The sequence below is a fragment of the Bos javanicus genome, chromosome 13 (genome assembly GCF_032452875.1).
Source record: "Bos javanicus breed banteng chromosome 13, ARS-OSU_banteng_1.0, whole genome shotgun sequence".
In the NCBI taxonomy this organism is placed as follows: domain Eukaryota; kingdom Metazoa; phylum Chordata; class Mammalia; order Artiodactyla; family Bovidae; genus Bos; species Bos javanicus.
Window position 1 is genome coordinate 64,642,018 of NC_083880.1, and position 23,019 is coordinate 64,665,036.

General features: G+C 46.7%; 1 protein-coding gene and 1 non-coding gene across 2 annotated transcripts; one reads left to right on the top strand and one right to left on the bottom strand.

The window, feature by feature from the left end:
* Positions 1–6,930: 6,930 nt before the first annotated feature.
* GDF5 (growth differentiation factor 5) lies at positions 6,931–12,786 on the bottom strand. Its single transcript, XM_061437384.1, has 2 exons — positions 11,587–12,786; positions 6,931–9,328 (listed from the first exon to the last, which is right to left on the bottom strand). Exons 1-2 carry the CDS (start codon positions 12,209–12,211, stop codon positions 8,454–8,456), a joined length of 1,500 nt encoding a protein of 499 aa, XP_061293368.1. The 5' UTR covers positions 12,212–12,786; the 3' UTR covers positions 6,931–8,453.
* A 9,280-nt stretch (positions 12,787–22,066) lies between these two features.
* TRNAM-CAU (transfer RNA methionine (anticodon CAU)) lies at positions 22,067–22,139 on the top strand. The gene has a single exon. It is a non-coding gene; the product is annotated as a tRNA-Met (tRNA).
* Positions 22,140–23,019: the final 880 nt, after the last annotated feature.

Sequence of the window (23,019 nt, forward strand, 5' to 3'; positions counted from 1 at the left end):
TACACAAGAAACTGGTAGTGGTAGTTATAGAGCCTGATTCTGAGGAAGAGGGTTAGGGGACTAGGATGTTAGGTCTGGAAGGGAGACATATTTTTTCCACCTATATCCTTTGTCTTGTTTGGACTTTGTACTGTATCTATATAATCCCCTTTAACATTGAAAGAAAAACATCCAAACCACTCTTAAAATCTTCTGCCAAAAAAAAATTTTTTTACTTGTTGGTTTTATGGGAAATACAAAGAAGTGAAACTTGGTCCTTGCCCTTAGCATATTATGATTGTGAAAGTATAACACATACAACAGTTTTTAAAGACAATGCCAAAGGATGACATTTTATTGGTATCTCACACCATGTGGAAATTAACTCAAAATGAATCATAGATCTAAATGTAAAAAATTAGCTATAAAGCATAAGAGTAAGTCTTTGTGACTTTGTTTTAGGCAAAACCTCCTTAAATACGTCAAAAGCACACAAAAGAAAAACTAGGTAAATTGGACTACATGAAAATTTAAACTATTCATTGCAAAAGATACCATCAAGAAAGTGAAAAGATACAAATTAGGAGAAAATGTTTGCAAATCACCTATCTGATAAAGGATTTGTATCCAGAATATACAAAGAGCTATACAACTCAGTAATAAAAAAAAAAAAAACACCCAGTCAAAAATGAGTAAAAGATTTGAACAGACATTTCTGCAAGGAAGATACACAGATGGTCAATAAGCGAATGAAAAGATGATCAACGTCATTAGGGAAACAGATACACAACATAATGAGATACCACTTCACATCACACCAAGTGGCTATAATCAAGCAGATATGTAATACAGGTACTGGCAAGGATGTGACAAACTGGATAACTCGTGCATGGGATTGTGAAACTATACAGCTGCTTTGGAAAACAGTTCCTGTAAATTAGAAACATAAACTTAACAATTCTTGGGCATATATTTAAGAGAAATTAAAACATACGGGTGATGCTAGTGGTAAAGAGCCCACATGCCAGTGCAGGAGACATAAGAGACTTGGGTTCAATCCCTGGGTCAGGAAGATCCCCTGGAGAGAGAAATGGCAACCCACTCCAGTATTCTTGACTGGAGAATCCCATGGACAGAGGAACCTGGTGTGCTACAATCCATTGGGTTGCAAAGAGTTAGACACAACCGAAGCGATTTAGGACAGACGGGATGGAAAACATATGTCCACATGATAACTTGCATATTTATGTTCATCACAAAATTATTCAAAGTAGCCAAAAACAACCTAAATATCCTTCAACTGATGAAATGGATAAATAAAATGTGGTATATCCAGAAAATGGATTATTACTCAGCAACGACAAGGAGTTAACTACTGATATACTTCAATATGGATGACCCTTGAAAACATTATGCTAAGTGAAAGCAGTCAGTCACTAAAGGGTATTGTATAAGTATGATCCATTTCTGTGAAATGTCCAGCTGCCTAATGCCATGGCCAATTCCTGAACTTTACCACCAAAATTAGTTATGAAATTTTTGATTTATTCCATTCCAGAATGGAATTCTCACCACTATTTTTTTGGTCATGCCGTGTGGTTTGTGGGATCTTAGTTCCCTGACCAGATAATGAATCTATGCCCCCTGCAGTAAAAGTACAGACTTCTAACCATTGTACCACCTAGGAATTCTCTCATCATCCTATTCTTTAAGCATCCATTCATTCCTAGTACATTTGTCATTCTACCCCACTGAGACCTCCAGGCTTTTTATCTCTCCTCTTTACACAGTTGTCTGTCAACTTTCTCCCCTTTCCTCCTGTCTAGCTTACATCATACAGTCTTGTCAATTGAATTGCCTAATTGTCTCTTGTCAGTGTAACTCCCTTGCTCAAAAGTCTTTCTCCCCACCCCATCTAGAGAGACTTCCTGCCTCTAATTGTCCATTTGTTCCATGCCTGCATCTAGATTATTAAGTTCTACTGGAGAAAACCATGCAAAGAGCCTATTGATACCACCAAATATGGATACCAACCTTTATTATGCTTAACTCTGCTCTCTTCTCCAAAACTAGTTTATTAATAACACTGTATTAGATTCCTAAGGCTGCCATAGCAAACAACACACACACCAAGTGGCTTAAAACAATGGAAATGTATTGTCTCCCAGTTCTGGAGCCTAGGAGTCCAAAATCAAGGTGTTGGCAGGACCACATTCTATCTGAAAGCTCTAGGGAATCTTACCTTGCCTCTTCCTAGCTGCTGGTCATTGCTATAAATCCTTGGTGGGTTTTTTTTTTGGGGGGGCAGGTGTTTGTTTTTATATTTTGGCTGCACTGCACCGCATGCCCGACAGTCTCCAACCAGGGATCCAATGAACCTAAGCCTCTGCAGTGAAAACACCAAATCCTAACCACCAGGCCATCAGGGAACTCTGGATCCTTGGTGTTTCTTGGTTTACAGCTTGCAAAACTCTAATCTGTGCCTCTGTCATCACATGGCTTTCTTCTGTTCCTGTCTCTGTGACTCTCCTCATCTTGTAAATGCATGCATGCCTGCTCAGTTGTGTCCAACTCTTGTGACCCATATGGACTGTAGCCCTCCAGGCTCCATTGTCCATGGGATTTTCCAGGCAAGGATACTGGAGGGGGTTGTCATTTCCTCCTCCAGGGGATCTTCCCGACCCAGGGATAGAATCCACATCTCCTGCATTTCAGGAGGATTCTTTTATCACTGAGCCACCAGGGAAGCCCCACATCTTATAAGTACTCCAGTCATATTGGATTAGAGCCCACCCTGATGATCTTAACTTGATTACATCTGTGACGATCCTTTTTCCAGATAAGGTTATATTCACGTATTAGGAACAGGGAGGTTGGACTTTAACATATATTTAAAATTTTTTCAGTCTTGACGCATGACACATGGAATCTTAGTTCCCCAACCAGGGATCAGACCCGAGCTCCCTGCCTTGGGGGTGTGCAGTCTTAACCACTGGACCACTGGGAAGTCCCACTTAACATATTTTTTTGAGGGACACCATTTAACCCATACCAGGAACTTGTTTCACATTTCTTGACTCTGACCCCTTCCTATTGTCTGTAAACAATTGGCCTCACCTCCTGCTTCACAGAGGAAATAAAAATTAGAAGCCAACAGAAAGAAACTCAGCTTCCTACCACCCAGCTCACAAACCTGCGTATATCACATACATATGTCCTTTCTTCTACATATCATTTCATGGAAGAATTGCTCTTTTTCCAATGGCTATTTTAAAGCCAACCTCGTAAAATTTCTTCAAACTTGACATGTTCAAAACTGACCCCATTATCTTCCTCTCAAAATCTGTTCCTCCTTCTGTATTCTTTCTTTTCATTGTTGTTGAGTGGCACACCATCCCCTCAGTTTCCCGAGCTAAAAACCACAGGATTCATCCTTGACTCTGCTTCTCCCTCACACTAACCATCCCAACACTCCCCAAGTCCTGCTAACAGAGCAGAACCACAGTTCCCTTGGGTTTTGTACAGTGCATGTCTATTAATGAAGCCCACACTTGTATTTGCACTTAGGCACCCACATTATATTCAGCTGATTCTACTGAATTCATGGCTACCTACCGCACTGTCTCTTTCCCGTCAGAAACTGTGAGATCACATTTCGGTTCTTGTACATGTACCGTTGGTTTCATGCATTGTGATGCATAACTTGACTTTTCCCTCTGTCTATTTCATTTCCTTTGATTCAGTATATTATCTTACCATTCTAGTATCCTTTGGGATCTTTATCTTTCATTCATGCATGGAACTTGAGGGCATGATAAGAGATTTCATGTAAAGTGCTAAGAACAGTACTTGGTACATAATAAACCCTCAATAAACGTTGTAGTTGTTATTATTATCCCAACACTGAGCACAGTTTTGGGTCACAGCAGACCCTCAATAAATATTTATTGGTTAATAAATGAATAGATGGATCAAAGATGTATGGAATGAATGAATAGCCCCTTTCCTGAATCCAAGGCCCATAAAATTTGATATTTTAAAAAATAATTTTATTTATTTTTGGCTGTCCTGGGTCTTCATTGCTGCACGGGCTTTTCCCTAGTTGCAGCAAGTGGAGGCTACTCTCTAGTTATGATGCCTCCGGGCTTCTCATTGTGGTGGCGTCTCTTATTTCAGAGTACAGACTTTAGAGAGCAAGGGCTTCAATAGTTGTAGCTCCCAGGCTCCAGAGTGCAGACTCAATAGTTGTGGTGTACAGGCTTAGTTGTTCCACAGCATGTGGGATCCTCCTGGACCAGGGATCAAACCAGTGTCTTCTGCATTGACAGGCAGATTCTTTACCACTGAGCCACTAGGGAAGCCCCCTAAATTTGATATTATTATCCTTCTTTTATGGTTAGAAAAACTGAGGCTCAGAGAAGTTAAATAGCTTGCTCAAAGTCATCCAGCTGGAAAGTGGTAAAACCAGAACTGGAACCCAGATCAGCCTGACTCCTACTGTATATGACTACTCTGCTTCCTCACATCCATATTCCAATCAGAGGAACCAATTGTGAGGCTGAGTGAAGTCTCAGACTTCCCAAGGTCGTGTGTTCCAAGCCTTAGAAAAGCTGATTCTCCAGCTTGTTGTGGCCCTGTGGCACAGGGATGTGGAAAGAGCCAAGAAATGGCATCAGAGGGCTGGGGGTCTCATCTCTTTCCTCCCCTATGGGCTTTCCATTTTCCCTGTCCTAAGCTATATGCTTAGCTATTTCTCCCTAGGAACTAACAGCAAGATATGTCCCTAAGGAGATACGTTTAAGACCAGGAAGCCAAATCCCAGGAAGATAATCCAATTAATTTCCAAGACCAGGGTCAGTGGAACTGGATGTCCAGAAAAGTAGCAAGAATGATGCAAAGTATACAGAGACCTGCAGTTACTTCTCTGGTTTGTCAGTTTCTCCTCTGTAAAAATGGAGGTGGCTAAGATCAAGTGCAGTACGGGGGCTTCCCAGATGGCACAATGGTAAAGAATTCGCCTGCCAATGCAGGCGACACAAGAGATGCAGATTTGATCCTTGGGTCAGGAAGATCCTCTGGAGTAGAAAATGGCAACCTGTTCAGTGTTCTTGCCTGAAAAATCCCATGGACAGAGGAGCCTGGCAGGCTACAGTCTATGGGGTTGCAAAGAGCCAGACACGAATGAACAACTGAGCATAAGGAGTAATATTCTTTGCCCTGCCTGCTTCACAAGACTGTCTGAGGCACACTTATGATAACAGCTGATATTTGTGGCATCCCACCTCGGTGCCAGCTGTGTTGAGTGTCTTTCGTATCCTAACAGCCCTATGAAACAGGTATATTGTTTTACCCTTCCCCTCTCTTTTCTTTTTCACCAAAGAGGAAATCAAGGTTGGTGGAATTAGGCTACTTGCCCAAGGCCTGTAACTTGAAGTGACAACATCTTGAAATTTGAAACTGGGCTGCCCTTTGAGCCCATCAGTGCTGCCACAGCATGACTCAGAGTATTTGTGAACTCTAAAGAATGATATAATTCTTGTACCCCTTGGCTCGAGAATATCCTATACAAGTATGCAGCCTGTTATGACTGGGACTCGAGGTGGGTGCCTGGTGGCCATAAACGTCCAAGGAGGCAGTTCAATAAATCAGATTAGGATGGAAGGGCTGTTCCCACCCACAGTTATCTCTGATTGGCTCCTCATAACATTCAGTCCCATCATTACATGGCGAATAGATGGGGAAACAATGGAAACAGTGACAGACTTTATTTTCTCAGGCTCCAAAATCACGGCAGATGGTGACTGCAGCCATGAAATTAAAAGACACTTGCTTCTTGAAAGAAAAACTATGACACACCTAGACAGCATTTTAAAAAGCAGAGACATTACTTTGCCAACAAAGGCCCATATAGTCAAAATTACGGTTTTTCCAATAGTCATGTATGGATGTGAGAGCTGGACCATAAAGAAGGCTGAGTGTCGAAGAATTGATGCTTTTGAACTCTGGTGTTGACTCTTGAGAGTCCCTTGGGCTGCAAGGAGATCAAACCAGTCAATCCTAAAGGAATCAATCCTGAATATTCATTGGAAGGACTGATGCTGAAGCTGAAGCTCCAATACTTTGGCCACCTGATGCGAAGACCTGACTTACTGGAAAAGACCCTGATGCTGGGAAAAATTGAAGGCAGGAAGAGAAGGGGGCAACAGAGGATGAGATGGTTGGATGGCATCATCGACTCAATGGACATGAATTTGCACAAGCTCTGAGAGATGATAAAGGACAGGGAAACCTGGTGTGCTGCTGTCCACGGGGTCGCAGAGTCAGACACGACTGAATGACTGAACAGCAGTGTAGTTGGGAAATGTACACAGGCTGATTGGTTCTTTTGTGGAAGAGAATTATAGGACAGGTGGAGGTGGGAGAGGAAGCTCCCAGGGTATCAAGCCAGGGCCACAACAGTCAAATCAATGCCCAGGCCTTCAGCAGGAAGAGTACCATGGCTGAGATGCCATGAGCCTCTCTGATAGGGGTAAGGCAGAAAGACCTCTGATCTTTTAGACTTTCCAAGAAACTAGGGATGTACTGTCTTGGAAATCAGGGCCCTGCCTCTCTGTCCTTGAGTGTCCAGCCACCTTGCTTCTACACTGCTCTCTCTGTGTCCCCAGCCCACCGCGTGGCCTCCCTGGCACCTCCTTTCCAGGCTCACTCTCCTCTCACATACACCAGAACTCTGTCTGCCGTGGCAGCTCCTTTGTTTACTTCCAGAGCTTGCAGGCCTGCCCCCCAGCCAAACACAACGAAACCCAGCCAGGGAGGGCTAGGCTCCAGGCTCAGGCTGGCCTCTCAGGGACAGGGAATGGCCTCCAAGCCAGGGAGGCAGCTCGAAGGTACACTACCCACCCCCTCATCCCCCGCCCTGGGCTCTTGCTTCAGGATCTGTCAACCCAAGTTTCAGGCCTTGAGGGAAGGGACACAGGATCTGCCCAGAGCTGGGCAAGCATCCTTACTGTTGAAACAGCTTTGGCTAGGAGCCCTGGGAATCAAAGCCCCAGCTGGAGAGGGGTGGGGAAAATTTTGAGGCCCCCTGGGTGGGAAGCAGAAGCCTGGGTTCTCCTCTTCTGGTCCTCCCCCTCCTCAGCCAGGCAGAACCTGGTCCCAAGCCCTGAGAATGAGGACTCAGGTGCCCACATTTCCCTACCAGAGGGCCCTGCTCCCCTCCCAAGAGTTCATGCCTTGCTCCTCCCCAAAGGTTCTAGTGGAGGAGAGAAGTGGGTCTTGACTCTGGGCCAGGCCCCAGAAGGAAACACTGTCAGGCTGTGTCTGGCATTGGTCTGTCTAAGGTCGGTAAGGTCAATGGGGAGCTTACTTGTCTAATGGATAATTATGTATCTATATCCTGTATAGTGGAAAGGGGAGGGGTTCCAGTTGTTTCTAGAGCTGGGGTAAAGGGGTGGAGGGGGTGCCAAGCTGGAGGGTAGCAGGGCCGCAGGCAAGATCACGTGAGGAATAGTGATCAGTGACAAAGGAGATGCCCCAATAGGTGAAGAGGAGGTCGAGGGCCCCTTTAACTGGTGACCAGTGGATTCTGAGTATGAGCTGGAGGGTGAGTATGAAATGGGGATGATTTTAGTGGAAATTAAATCCTCAAGTTCCCTCCCACTTAGGGATTCATTTTGGAGACAACAAACTTGACTAAGGAATGTCGAAAAGGAAACCCGGCAGAAACCGGCCTCTGTTGCCAGGCCCCAGCGGAGTAGACAGAGCTCTCGGCGAACATCGGGAATAGGGTGAGAGGTGAAACCCTGGCCCAGCTCAGCCTGTGCTCTGTGTCCCATTCTGCTTCAGGCAGCCCACGTCCCCTCTCTGGGTCAGTCTTCTTTGAAGGGTCGCTGGGTCCCCAAGGGTAGACAAGAAATCTGCCACAGTTTTAGGCACAGTTTTGCTTTTTATCTCATCAATGTACATTTAAGTCTAACAGTCTAATAGCCTCCCACTCCTCACCCTGCCCAAGCCCGCTCCCCTTCTTTCCCACCCCTGCCTAATTAGCATCCATCTGCCTCCAGGGGCAGAAAGTCACCAGGTACAAGGGGGAGATGGCACCTGTGGGTCTCCCAAGGAGAGGCCTCCCTAGAGAGTGCCAAGGTCAAGAAGGCCCAGGAAAGGAGAGGTCATGGGCTGAGTCTCATTGGAAAACAAGGTCCCCTGGGTCTCAGTCCCATTCCAAGTCTGTCTCCCTGGGCCTGTGTCTGCCAATCAGAGAAGCAGAAGGCAAAAATCCCCAGGCAGGGGGACTTGTGGATAGAAAGGGATCTTTAGCAACTGAGCAAGGCTGTTGGCATCCCCTTTCACGGGGGCTGCGTAGATGCTCCTGGCTGTAGCTTCTGGATCCCCCTGTGATTCCAGGAGTGCAGGGAGGGGCTCTGGTGACCAGCATCCTGGGGACGTGCCGCCCGGGAAGACAGAGGCCAGTGTTGCTACCTGCAGCCACAAGACTCCACGACCATGTCCTCATACTGCTTATAGACCACGTTGTTGGCCGAGTCGATGAACAGGATACTGATGGGACTCAGCCTCGTGGGCACACAGCAGGTGGGCGGTGTGGACTCAGGGTCCATGGAGTTCATCAGGGTCTGGATGACCGCGTGGTTCGTGGGCTCCAGGTGGGAGCGCAAGGGGAACTCACACAGCCCCTCGCAGTGGAAAGCCTCGTACTCCAGGGGCGCGATAATCCAGTCATCCCAGCCCATGTCCTTGAAGTTGACATGCAGCGCCTTCCGACTGCAGCGGGCCTTGGGGTTCTTGCTAGGCCGCTTGCCCTGGCGCGTGGCCAGGGGGGCCCGCCGCTTTCGCCGCTGGCTGAACAGGTACTCATACACGGTCTTATCATCCTGGCCGGAGCGGGCCTTGATCTCATTGAAGAACAGGTCCCGTTTCTTGGTGCGGCCAAACACCAGGAACAGGGCTTTCTCGTGGACCTGCCGGGCGGCGCGGTCAAAGCCCAGGCCACGGAGGTCCATGGCCCGGCCCCGTTCCCAGGCCTCCAGCTCCAAGCACAGCTGGGCTGAGTTCTTAAAGTTTCGGAAGAGCTTCCAGATGTCGAACACCTCCCAGCCAGAGCCGTCCAGGCCTGGCACGGAACGCACATCCAGCAAGGCTGCCGGCTGCCGGCCGCTGGGGCAACTGGACAGCTTCAGCTGGGCAGCCCGCCCGCTACCGGGGGCCACTGGCTTGGCCGCATCCAAGGGCTTCTTCCGCAAGATCCGCAGCTCGGCCCCTAGTAGCCCATCCTTCTCCAGGGCACTAATGTCAAACACGTACCTCTGCTTCCTGACTGCGGGACCTCGGTCATCTAGAGAGAACACCCAGAAGTCATTGCCCACAGCCTCACCAAGGGAGCCAGTCACCACACAGCCTAGGGGAGGGCCACAGCTCTTCTCCCCCAAGAGAGCTCTCTTTAACCTCTTCCCCACTTCAACAGAGGCCAAGACCCAAATCATGGAGAGCCTTTTCCAAAATAAGGAAGCTTCCCACACAGTCAACCAAATAGGGCTGTTCACCTATAGATGTGACTGTGGAGGATTTGAGTGATTCTGGGTGTCTATGTCAATGACACGCATAGCAGAGGTCCGTCAGCCTTAGAACTGCCTCCTGCCTGTCTCTCTCCCATTTGCTATCCAATATGATATCTCTTTGGTAAGAGAGGCAGGGTGATCATTATAATGACCTGCTCTGTTTTTCCAGAGGAGGCACCTGAGGCTCAGAGAAGTTAGGTAACTTGCTCAAGGTCACCCAGCTGGCAAAAAGCACGGTTGGAACTCCAGCCTAGAACTTGTTATGCCTGATCCTGGGCTGCTTCTACTATACTATGCCTTAAAGAAGATCTTAGTGCTCTTGTTTCACAGATGAAGCACAGAGAGGGAGAGTGACTTGCCTAAGGTCACACAGCGAGTTAATGACCAAACTCGTCTATGATCCAATGTTCCTGGCTAGTCTAATGATTTGTGGTGTATGCTTCTTACTCTGCTTGGTGGGTGAGTGTGTGTGTGAATGACAGTTTGTGTGTGTATATGTATGACTGGGTCCACACGTGAGTATGGAAAGCAACGCCTATTTGAGTGACAGGTTACATGCGTGTATGATTGCGCTTGTGTGACTGTTTGAAGGGTATGTATGTATTGGGTTGGCCAAAAAGTTCTTTCGATTTCTTCTATTAAATGGTACAGAAAACACAAAAAAAACTTTTTGGCCAACCCAATATATGTGTCTGTATATATGTAAGAAAGTTCTGTGTGTATATGTCAGGTGTGCGTGTGCACATTGTGTATGTGTGTGTGTATGCGATTCACCATGTATTTACAAACATAAGGCTCTGCGTGTATACAAGAAGCTCAGTGGTATGTCTGAATCAGCACGCCCTCCTTCCTAAATACCAATTTGCCATTGGGAAGCATTCATAATATTGCTCTAGAAGGTGACTAATTAGGCCTTTAAACTCCCCATCTCTCCCCCTCCAAGCTCCCTTAGAGCTGGGGGGCACAAGGACTTACTTTATGATTCCCCGAGGGGTCACAGCTTTCTCTGGCTGGGCAGGCAGCCAGACCACCTCCCCCACCTCAGCAGACCCGCTGCCTCTGTGCCTCCCCCGCCCTCTGTCACTCCCCCACCCGCCAGCTCTAATGAGGAGCCTCTTCCCCTCTCTGACCCCTCCCCCACCCTGCCAGCCAAAGTCCCAAGACTCCCAGAACCAGAGCATACGAGCCTCCAGCAACCCTAGCCATCAGGTCAACCTCCTTCTTCACTCTTATGGATAAACTCAGGCCCTGAGAGCGGAAAGGACTTGTTGAAATCACATGGCAAGTTGAGGGGACAAGCCAAGACAGTGATGCTAGGAGGGCAGATTGTCTCCTGGGTTCATGATAAAAATGATCTGTGTCTAGGACAGGACATAAGGTTTTCATATTGGAAGGGCTCTCAGAAGTCACCACATCCAACCTCCATAGAGTTGTACTGATGGGAAAACTGAGACCCCAGAGGGAGAGGGGGCTTTCCCAAGGTCACACTGTGAGTTAGACCCTAGGTCTGTTGTCCACCCCACCCCATATATCTGAAGATCATTCCATGACTCCAAGATGCCTCATTTCCTGCCTTCACCTATCTTACCTTCTCTGCCCCCTTGCCTGAAGGGAAAGTGGCAGAACCATGGGCATCTGAGATTCATTTCTCTCTCTGCCATCCAAGAAAACCTACAACCCCATGCAGCCTAGAAAGTCTGACCAACTCAATAAGAACAGAGTGTGGCCTGGTAATTAAGAGTTTAAGAGGCTGGTCCTCAATTCTGCCACCAACCAGAAGGGCTTGTCTCCTTTCCAGGCTTCAGGAACCCCCTCCACATCTTGCAGGAATTGCACTTGGGGATCCCCAGGTGCCCTCTGGCTCTGACATGCCAGCAGCCTGGGACCTGGTGTGAGTGAGGTTAATCCCAGATACCACCCTGGGCCAGAAGCACACACCATCTCCCCCCAGTGCAGTGTCTGGGCTCTAAAGCCCCCTCCATGCATGCAGATGCCCCTCCCTCTGAGCCGTGCCCCAGCCACCCCGCCCCCTCACCTTGCCCTTTGTCAATAAAGCTGGTGATGGTGTTGGCCAGGCCAGCCTCCAACTTCACGCTGCTGTTGCCTCCCTTTCTGTCAGCATCGGACAGCGTCCTGTACAGCGAGAGCATGTACTCGTGGGGCGTGATGGGGGGCGGGCGGAACGGCTCCTTGGGCTCACGCGGGGACCCAGGCTCCCTGGCCTTCTTCAGCAGGAAGGGACTGGGGACAGAGCCTGCCTTTGAGGGTGCCTTCCCCCCAGGAAGCTGTCCTTTTGGGGTCACCGTCCGCGTGGCCCCCTGCCTTGTCTGGGGAGGGTGTCCTGGCTTGGGTTCAGGGCCACCCGATCTGGGGGGCAGCTTTTTGGGTTCATCCTTCTTGGGCTGTGTCAGGCCTCCTGTCTGCCCGGTGCCCCCCTTGGCCCTGGCATTGGTGGCCCCCCCACCGTAGCTGTGACCCCCTGGCCTGAAGATGTTCTGGGCCAGAGGGGGTCTCTCCTTGGCTTCTGCTTTGGCCAGTCCTGGCCTGGCCCCCTGGGGTCTCTGGCCCAAGTCAGGGGCACCCAACACAGTGCAGATGAATTCCAGGTCCAGCCAAGCCAGGTGCCAAAGCAAGAGAGTGAGGAGTTTGGGGAGTCTCATCCTCTGGCCAGCCGCTGAATGATGCCCAAGAGAACAGCGGCAGTAGCGAAGGTGCCTCTGGTTTGGCAGGAAAAACCATGAAAGGAGCGGACCCTCAAAAGCAGCGGCAGCAGCAGTAGCAGCAGAAGGAAGGGCTTTCTCCTCAGTCTGAGACTCTTGAAGTCTGCCGGGTGTGTGTTTGTATCCAGTCCCATAGTGGAAATGCTCTCCTATCCAGACGTGCACCGTCTCCAGTCAGCAGCTGAAAATAACTCGTTCTTGAAAGGAGAAAGCCGACCGCCCCCTTTCTCCTGCACAACTGACTGAGGGCCTGAAGGAGGCTTGTATAAGGCTCAGGGATTTTTCCAAGAAGGAAGAATGGCGTAATGCTGCTAACTTTTGAATCCTTTCCAGTGAAAATACTTACACACACTCGCGCGCGCGCACACACACACACATACACACACACACACACACAAGCCTGCAGGTGCTCAGAAAAATCTTTTACAAACCTGAACTCAGGAATTGGAAACGGAATTCCAACCCAAACCAATTTAATTACTCTCTGATGTCATGCTGTCTAAACTCATTTAAGTGCGATATATTTATGTGAAAAAAATCACCGCTGCCCTCTGAGGCCATGGCTCACGGGGGCTCTTGGCACAGAGCCCCGTGGGGGGATTCTAGAGTGGAGCGGGGTGGGTGGGGGAGACTTTCAGTCCCATGGAGCAGACTCTGGGGTCTTCACCTCCACATCACGGCCCACCCCACCTTCCCAAGGAGAGATGCTAAGGAATGGATTCAAAGATCTCAAACCCTAGAGGCATGAGAGTGTGGTTTTCAGTTAAGTCCTTGGGGTGTTTTTAAAGCAACCTTCGCATCTAGTCTGGGACCTGTTCTGTTGTTGGTGTGTGGGGGGTGGGGGAGGGCAGCACAGATGGCAGAATTCACCCACAGTTTCTTTTATTTTAATAAACTTGTGGTGACCTAGAGCCAGAAAAATATCGGTACCCACCACACCCCTCCCCCAAATGCCATTGACTGAGCTCAGATGGTTTCTCCAGGATTTGGGGGGCGCCCCCGAGCCCACTCTTTGGACGGAGACACATCCAGAGTGTCTATACCTCACCGCCACCCCAGCAAAGACAGGCTCAGTTTTGTTGTGAGAGACTGGCTGAGTCCCAGAGGTGGCAGCCCCAGCCTGGGGCAGCAGCGGCCCCTGCAGGAGGCAGAAAAAATGATTTCCCACACAGTGCTTTTCTGGTATTAGTAGCTCTGGAAGAAGTCTGAACTCCAGCTGGCTCAGCGGGGGAAACTGTTCCCTTTACCTAGAACATCCTCCTTTTACTCCCACGACAGGAGGAAGCTCCTCTTATCCTGAGAGCTTCAGCTGAAAATTCACCTCCTCCAGGAAGCCTTCCCAGATCCCCAAACAGAACCAATTACCCCTTTTTTGAACATTTCACTGCAACAGACTGTGAGAGAAATAGAAGTGGTAGAAGCAGTCATCAGGTAGGCTTCCTTCTTTCTTTAATTTTAATTTTTAGCCCTGCCTTGTGGCATGTGGGATCTCTGTTCCCCCACCAGAAATCAAACCCGTGCCCCCAGCAGTGGCAGCGCAGAGTCTTAACCATTGGACTCCCAGAGAAGTCCCTTTATTTTATTTATTTTTTAGGCTTCCTTCTTAACCCTAGATTCTCTGAGCCTGCCTGATAGAGATCTGTTTGTACCCTGAGGTCACCAGATTGGTTTCCTAGCACACCTGGCACAGAGTAGAAGCTCAGTAAGCATTCAATGAAGGAAGGAAGATGAAACTCACGGCCGGGGTGTCCAGGTGCCCAGCCAACGTTTTCATGGTGATATGTCCAGATCCTCACTGATCCTCAGAGCACAGCTGCATAATTTGGCCTCTTGAAGCTTCATCTGGTGCTCCTAGGTCAGAAACGCCAGGAGATCTCCACCTCCCCATCTCCAAGAATCAACGCACCGCCAGATACTCCTTTGCAGGAGCTTTAAGGAAGAGCTGAGGTGGTCAAGTAAGTGGCAACCCGCTCCAGTATTCTTGACTGGGAAATCCCATGGACAAAGGAGACTGGTGGGCTACAGTCCATGGGGCTGCAAAGAGTCAGACAAGACTGAGCATGCACACGTAAGCTCTAAGTTAAATACTGTAGAAAATGATTGAGTATTTCTTAAAATCTTACAAAATAAGAATTAAGGGTAATGATTCCATTCAGATAAAATTGAGTGATAAAAATTTTTTTTAAAAAGGCAAAGCTGAGGGCTTCCCAGGTGGTTCAGATGGTAAAGAATCTGCCTGCCATGCAGGAGACCCAGGTTCGGTCCCTGGGTCAGGAAGATCCCTTGGAGAAGGAAATGGCAACCCACTCCAGTACTCTTACCTGAAGAATTCCATGCACAGAGCTTGGCGGGCTACAGTCCAGGAGATTGGAAAGAGTTGGACACAGCTAAGGAACTAACACTTTCACCTGAAGAAGAGCTGAATCCCTTCCTATCCCTCCAGTTGCCCAGGTTCACAACACTTGGCTTCCCTTTTGACTTGTCCCACTTAAGCCATCATCTCTGGCATTCCTTTCTCCTTTCCACCCCCACAGCCTTGCAGTCTCAGTCCTCTTCACAACCCGTCCTTAGAGAATTCCCTTAGAACTGGCTTCCAGACTGCTCTGTCCCACCTCCCTCCCCCAAAACTGCCCATCGAAAAGCGCCAACTTGTCTGCCCTCTCCTCCATGAAGCCTTCCCTCTTCCACCAGAAAATACACACTTCTGAATTGCCATCACACATTTTGTGTCTCCACTTTGGCACACAAAATCATCCAGTTCTGCCTCTAAACCACTCCCATCTCAGACACAGGTCATTTCTTCTACTCGGTGTCCTTTTCTCATATTTAAAAAATCATAGCCTAATTCCTTAGGGCAGTAATAGTTTATTTACATACCTGCCTACCCCATTAGATTATGACTAGATGACACCATATTTATCTTTCAATTTTTCCCAGGCCTGGGTACAGGGCCCAGCACATAGCGAGTTCTCAACATGTCATATGGATGGATGGATTTCTAACCAGCCCTTATATACCAAAGTCACAATTTTCTACTTTCAGGTATAGTTACTTTTAGACATATTGTGCTTTCCCTGCCAGACTCCTGAGTTCCCTATAGGGAAAGATTCTGTCTTGACACTTATTAGGTACTTTGTAAGCTTGAGTGAGTGAATAAATGAAGGGATGAATAAAACAAACCATCAAGCTGTTCCTGGGACTTCCTTGGCAGTCCAGTGGTTAAAATTCCATGTTTCCCATGTAAGGGGTGCAGGTTTGATCCCTGGTCAGGGAAACCCACATACCATGCAGTGCAGCAAAAAAAAAAAAAAAAAAAAAGGAAAAAAAAAAAGATGTCTCTAAATATGGCTTGATAAGGACTCAGGGCTCGAGATAAACAGGCCTGATTTTGAATTCTGCTTCTGCTTTATGGTCTAGTGCATTATGTGATCTCTGCTGCTGCTGCTGCTAAGTCGCTTAGTCATGTCCGACTCTGTGCGACCCCAGAGATGGCAGCCCACCAGGCTCTGCCGTCCCTGGGATTCTCCACGCAAGAACACTGAAGTGGGTTGCCATTTCCTTCTCCAATGCATGAAAGTGAAAAGTGAAAGGGAAGTCGCTCAGTCGTGTCCGACTCTTAGTGACCCCATGGACTGCAGCCCGCCAGACTTCTCCATCCATGGGATTTTCCAGGCAAGGGTACTGGAGTGGGGAGCCTATGTGATCTCTGGAAGCCCCTAAACCTCTCTGAAACTCTGATCAGGGATCATGACAGTGCCTACCTCACAGGGTGTTTGTGGGGATTCAATTACATAAATTATAAAAAGTGATTAGCCTGGTACCTGGCAAATCATAATAGCTGCTATTTGTTGAGCCATGTACTAAAGTAAACTAGACTCTGGCCTTTGTATCCCACTGTATTTTTATCTTATTTATCTTCATAATAACCTGTGATGAAGGCACTCTCAGTACCCTGATTTTGCAGATGAGGAAATTGAAGTTTGGAAACATTAAATTACCTTTAATGTCTAATTGCCAACATCTGCTGGATCATCGAAAATGTAAGAGAGTTCCAGAAAAACATCTATTTCTGCTTTCTTGACTATGCCAAAGCCTTTGACTGTGTGGATCACAATAAACTGTGGAAAATTCTGAAAGAGATGGGAATACCAGACCACTTGACCTGCCTCTTGAGAAACCTATATGCAGGTCAGGAAGCAACAGTTAGAACTGGACATGGAACATCAGACTGGTTCCAAATAGGAAAAGGAGTACGTCGAGGCTGTATATTGTCACCCTGCTTATTTAACTTATATGCAGAGTACATCATGAGAAACCCTGGGCTGGAAGAAGCACAAGCTGGAATCAAGATTGCCGGGAGAAATATCAATAACCTCAGATATGCAGATGACACCACCCTTATGGCAGAAAGTGAAGAAGAATTAAAGAGCCTCTTGATGAAAGTGAAAGAGGAGAGTGAAAAAGTTGGCTTAAAGCTCAACATTCAGAAAACTAAGATCATGGCATCCGGTCCCATCACTTCATGGGAAATAGATGGGGAAAGAGTGGAAACAGTGTCAGACTTTATTCTTCTGGGCTCCAAAATCACTGCAGAATGTGATTGCAGCCACGAAATTAAAAGGCGCTTACTCCTTGGAAGGAAAGTTATGACCAACCTAGATAGCATATTCAAAAGCAGAGACATTATTTTGTCAGCAAAGGTCCATCTAGTCAAGGCTATGGTTTTTCCAGTGGTCATGTATGGATGTGAGAGTTGGACTATAAAGAAAGCTGAGCGCCGAAGAATTGATGCTTTTGAACTGTGGTGTTGGAGAAGACTCTTGAGAGTCCCTTGGACAGCAAGGAGATCCAACCAGTCCATCCTAAAGGAGATCAGTCCTGGGTGTTCATTGGAAGGACTGATGTTGAAGCTGAAACTCCAATACTTTGGCCACCTGATGCGGACAGCTGACTCATTTGAAAAGACCCTGATGATGGGAAAGATTGCGGGCAGGAGGAGAAGGGGATGACAGAAGATGAGATGGTTGGATGGCATCACTGACTCGATGGACATGGGTTTGGGTGAACTCCAGGAGTTGGTGATGGACAGGGAGGCCTGGCATGCTGCGGTTCACGGGGTTGCAAAGAGTCGGACATGACTGAGCAACTGAACTGAACTGATCGTCTGATTCCTGTTCTGATACATTTTATACCAAAGAATCTTTTTTTTTAACATTTATTTATTTGACTGCACCAATCTTAGCTTTGCTGCTCCATGGCATGTGGGATCTTAATTCCCCAACCAGGCATGGAACCCATGTTCCCTGCATTACAAGGCAGATTCTTAACCACTGAACCACTAGGGAAGTCCCATACCAAAGACTCTTAACCTGGATTCTAGAAACATAAGAAATGAAAGAGTGGCTGGGGCAATTGTGGTCTTCTTGGCTTTTAGTCAAGTGGGGACATTGGAGGAGTTGGAGCAGGCCTATTATTTGAGGACCAGAGAACTCCAGAAATGGGGTGGGAGCAGGGAAAGGGGATTCTGAGCTTGCTCCTCTCCAGGGAGGAGCCCAGGGGACCCATCTGGATCTCACTATAAAGGTGACTAATCACTTCAGTCCCCTCTGGTAATTACAACCAGATGCTGCTGCTGGCAGCGCTTCAGTCCCAACATGTTTAATTACAGGGATGCAGAGTCCCTTGGTCCTCCATGTCCCCCTACCTCCCCCTCGCCTGTCAGTGATATTAATGTCCAACTTGAGGTAGAGGCTAGGAATGTTGGGAAGCCATTGGCATAGAAATGACCTTCTACTGTCTAGAGCCTTTAACTTTTATACCTGTTTCCCCATCCATCTCATGGGCACTCCACAAGACATCCTCTTAAAGTTGGCAGGCCAGAGCATTATTTATACCCATTTCACAGATGAGCCAATAGTGAACTGAATCATCAGCATTACCATCATCATCTTTTCCTTTCTTCATGCACTTAGCAGTTTGCAAAGTGGCTTTGTATTCTTTAAGCAATCTCTCTCTCTCTCTCTCTCCCTGTGTCTCTTTTGAGGGGAGGGAGTATAGTTGGTTTACAACATTCTGTTAGTTTCTGCAGTACAGCAAAGTGAATCAGCTACATGTATACATATATCCCCTCTTCCTGGATTTCCTTCCCACTTAGGTCACCGCAGAGCCTTGAGTAGAGATCCCAGTGCTATACAGTCAGTTCTCATTAGTTATCTATTTTATACTAAACTATCTGAATCTCTTATTTCTTGGAGTCAATCAATTCAGCACAGCTCAGTGGCTAAAATCTTGGGTTACCGGATCAGATAACTCAGTTTACATCCTGGCTCTGCTATGAACCAATTGGATGACCTAGGGTTTTCATTCATTTATGTATTCCTGGGCCTGAGCACTGGATATCTAACAAAGGACAAGACTCCCAAGTCTGTGCTCACATTCTGGTGGAAGAGACAGAAAAACAAGCAAATAAATGTATAGCTTCAGAAAACTCTAGTGCTGTGAAGAAAAATTAGGCAGAGTCGAAGAGATGTCTATTTTATTATATTTATTATTATTAGTTTTTTGACTGCACTGGGTCTTTGTTGCTGTGCATGGGCTTTCTCTAGCTTCTAATTGTGGTGAATGAGGGCTACTCTCTAGTTTTGGTGCATGGGCTTTTCATTGAGGTGGCTTCTCTTGTCGCAGAGCACAGGCTTCAGGCATGTGGGCTTAGTTGTGGTGCATAGGCTTAGGTGCTCCACAGTACTGGGATCTTCCTGGACCAGGGATTGAACCCATGTCCCCTGCATTGGCAGGTGGACTCTTAACCACTGGACCACCAGGGAAGTCCGAGAGGTCTATTTTAGATAGGAATGTCTCTTTGAGGGGGTGATATGTGAGCAGAGCTCGAGATTTAGTGAGGGAATGAGCAGTACAAAGGGAGATCTTCTGGGGGAAGACCGTTCCTGGTGGAAGGAACAGCAGATTCAAAGGCCCTGAGGCATGAATATGCTTGGCATATCAGAGGAACCAGGAGAAGCCAGTGCTGCTGAAACAGAGTGCAGAGGTACTGATAGGAGATGAGGTCAGATCATGCCAGCACCACAATAAGTATGGCCTCACGAGCCAGAGAAAAGAGGGTGGATTTTATTTTTAGTGCAGTGGGGATTTGGGTGCACAGTTTTCAGCAGGAAATTTGTCTAACATAACAATTAAGAGCTGGACTACCTACAATCAAGTCCTGGCTCCCTAATTTACGAGCTATGTAATCTCAAGCCAGTTATTTAATCTTTCTGTGCCTCAGTTTCCTCATATATAAATGAGGCTAATGATAATATTCTTGCCTCAGAGTTATTACAGATTTTTGTTGTAAGTTCTTAGAACAGTGTCTCGTGCATAGTAAGCACTACATAAATGTTACTTATAATTACTGTCTTTTTTTAAAAAATCACTTCTCTAAATCTGTTTCTTTGCCTGTAAAAATTAGTATAAAAATATCTGCTTCAGCCTCTCTTGCCTTTCTGAGATGGCCCACACTTTGTGGAGTGTATTTCTCTCTAAATAAATCCACTTCTTACTTTTAAAAAAAGAAAGTAAAGAAAATCTGCTTCACAGACAGCTTATAAGAGCCAAATGTATTTATGCATGTAGAGCACCTTTCTTTCAGTGACCTGCATATAGTAGGTGCTCCATAAATCATGGTTTAAAAAAAAAAAAAAGAGTTGTTAGTATTTTCCTTCTTCACGAAAAAGAAAACTGAGTCTCAGAGGAATTAAGTAATTGACACAAGATCACACAGCCCAAAATGATCGGGGTAGGACTCAACTCAAACACATGACTCTGAATCCAGTGCTCTTCCCCACAGCAAACAAGGATTGATTTTTACTGGCATCACTCTACATGAAAAGGATTGGCTGAGAGAAGGGCCCCGGGCCCTCCATCTGTGCTTCTTATAATCTGTGGGACCTGGTCATCCCCATCCAGGGAGCCCAGAGAGCCCCAGCAGGTGCAGAACCACTTAATCCTCCCTGCAATCATCATTCTGGTTTGTGTTGGTTCAACTTCCCTGGAGCTGCCACCCCTGTGGGCTCTCCTCCACTGAGTTCTCAATGGCTCCCCCCGCTGAGCTGCTCAGGAACTGCACCTTGTCAGAGTACTGTGGGCCCTTCAGCCAGATCAATTCATTCCACTCCCTGCAGATACTGTAATCTGGAAACAGGTCAGTTTATCCCACTCCCTGCAGGGTAGTTAATCTGGGTGTATGTATATTTTTACCTGTTATGGGTGTGGTGCCCAAAATAACCATACATTTTCAATTTTATTCTTTATTTAAAATAGTTTATTTTAAAACTTTTTAGTATTTAAAAATATTTTTAGAAATTTAAAAACTAATGCATAATAGAAAGAAAGGTAACACAAACTCATGATGAAAAAAATTCAAATAGTATGAGGGAGTACACAGGAAGTCCCCCTCCCACCTCAGACCCCCACTTTTTCATTTGTTCTCAGAAACAACCACTTTTATTAGTCTCTTGGATAACTTTGTTTCTTTCTTTTTAAAAATTAAAAAAAAATCTTTATTGAATTTGTTACAATATTGCTTCTGTTTTATGTTTTGGTTTTTTGGCCGTGAGGCACATGGGATTTTAACTCCCTGCTGCTGCTGGTGCTAAGTCACCTCAGTTGTGTCCCACTCTGTGTGACCCCATAGACGGCAGCCCACCAGGCTGCCCCGTCCCTGGGATTCTCCAGGCAAGAACACTGGAGTGGGTTGCCATTTCCTTCTCCAGTTCATGAAAGAGAAAAGTGAAAGTGAAGTCGTTCAGTCGTGTCCGACTCTTAGCGGCCCCATAGACTGCAGCCTACCAGGCTCCTCTGTCCATGTGATTTTCCAGGCACGAGTACTGGAGTGGGGTGCCATTGGCTTAGCAGAGATCAAATTCATATCCCATGCATTGGAAGGCAAAGTCTTAACCACTGGACCACCAGGGAAGTCCCTCCCGGATGACTTTCTGTGCAAAATAAGTTTTGAAAAAACCTTTTTATTGAAGAATAACACCTGTACTGAATATATATTTAATTACAAACTTGAATCATGCTCTTTGTAAAAAAATAAAATTGAGACAACACCAAAGTTTGTTAAATTAAAAGAGGCCGCTCTCCAATCTCTCTCCCTAGAGGTAACCACTATTAATAGTTAGGGACCTGGAAACCATTGCCATTCTTGAGCTCAGAAACCTCGGATTCTTGCTAGACTCTTCTCACTCCTCCTTCCCTTTGTCTACTTATATCTCCCACTTTTCACTCTAATAGGTAAGTGTTATTATCCCCATTGCCAGCAAAAGAATTTGAGACTCAGAGAGGGAAGGTGGGTTGCTCCAGACACAAGGCAGAGCCCAGAAGTTCAAACCCAGGGGAGTGTGTCTGCCTCCAAGTCCAGTGTTCTTCCTGGCATGTTCCTCTTGGTTCCTGTCCAGATTCTTAGAGTTTTAATCGCTGTATCACCTGAAGCAGCAGATAGAGTCTCAGGTTAGAATATAATGACGGGCTCATTTAAATTTTTATTTATTTATTTTTGGCTGACTGGGTCTTCACTGTTGCGTGCAGGCTTTCTCTAGTTGTGGCATGTGGGCTCAGTAGATATGGCACATGGGCTCGGTTGCCCTGTGACTTGTGGCATCTTCTCAGACCAGGGATTGAACCCATGTCCCCTGCAAAGGACCTATGGGAGCTGTCCCTGTACACGCTTTTACTGCCCAGGCTCTGAATGATGGTGAGCAGATGGCACTCACATCAAGAAATGTCAAGCTTGGGACTTCCCTGGTGGTCCAGTGGCTAAGACTCTGCATTCATAATGCAGGGGGCCCCGGTTCGAGCCCTGGTCAGGGAAATAGATCCCACATGCTGCAACTAAAAAATCCTGTATGCTGCAATGAAGACTGAAGATCCCACATGCTGCAATTAAGACCTGGTGCAGCCAAAAAAAAAGAAATGTCAAGCTTGAGTGAGTGGGTACATAGAGCTTGACTTGGTCAGTGAAAAGGGAAAGGAGTGGAATGAGACCTGCCCACTGAGTCAGGGTCAGGATCGAGGGGAAGAGACCCACTTGATGAAGAGGACTGTATTATTATCTAATTATAAATCCAAGGAGACTCTTAAGATCCAATCTAGAGGCAGAATCAGCCAGAGGCATGCACAGAGGAAACCCCCAGTATTCCCCAATAATCCATGCTCTTGCATGTCACCGTTTCATGCACATTACCTGGAACACCCTTCCTATCTTTGTCTGCTCAGCAGATTTATCCTTCATAATCAGGTTGTAATGTCACCACCTCTACAAAGTTAGCCACTGCATTTTTTTATAGAATTTACCACCCTGTAGGTTGTGAAATATACATTACCCACCAGCCTTCGTGTGAGTCTGTGGACTGAGGCTTTAGGCAGAGTCCATGTGTTATTATTCTTTCAGTCTCTCCCAGAGTCTAGCATAGGATTTGACACATTATGGGTGCTTAATCAATATTTTGTTTAATGATATATGAATGGACTCTGATGGAAAGCAGCAAGTTGTTCACAATCTACACAAGATGCAATATTCTCTTTAAAAAATTATTTATTTATTTTGGTTGTACTGGGTCTTTGTTGCTTTGCCCAGGCTTTCTCTGTTGGGGAGAGCAGGGGCTCCTCTTTGTTTTGATGCTCAGGCTTCTCATTGTGGAGGTTTCTCGTGTTGCAGAGCACAGGTTCTAGGCGCATAGGCTCAGTAGTTG

What these genes read in the sequence shown, in the direction of transcription:
- GDF5 (XM_061437384.1), bottom strand. Translation starts at nt 12,211, where the DNA reads ATGAGACTCCCCAAACTCCTCACTCTCTTGCTTTGGCACCTGGCTTGG. An exon ending in CTTTATTGACAAAGGGCAAG is followed by an intron (nt 9,329 to 11,586) that starts GTGAGGGGGCGG and finishes TGTTCTCTCTAG; the next exon opens with ATGACCGAGGTCCCGCAGTC.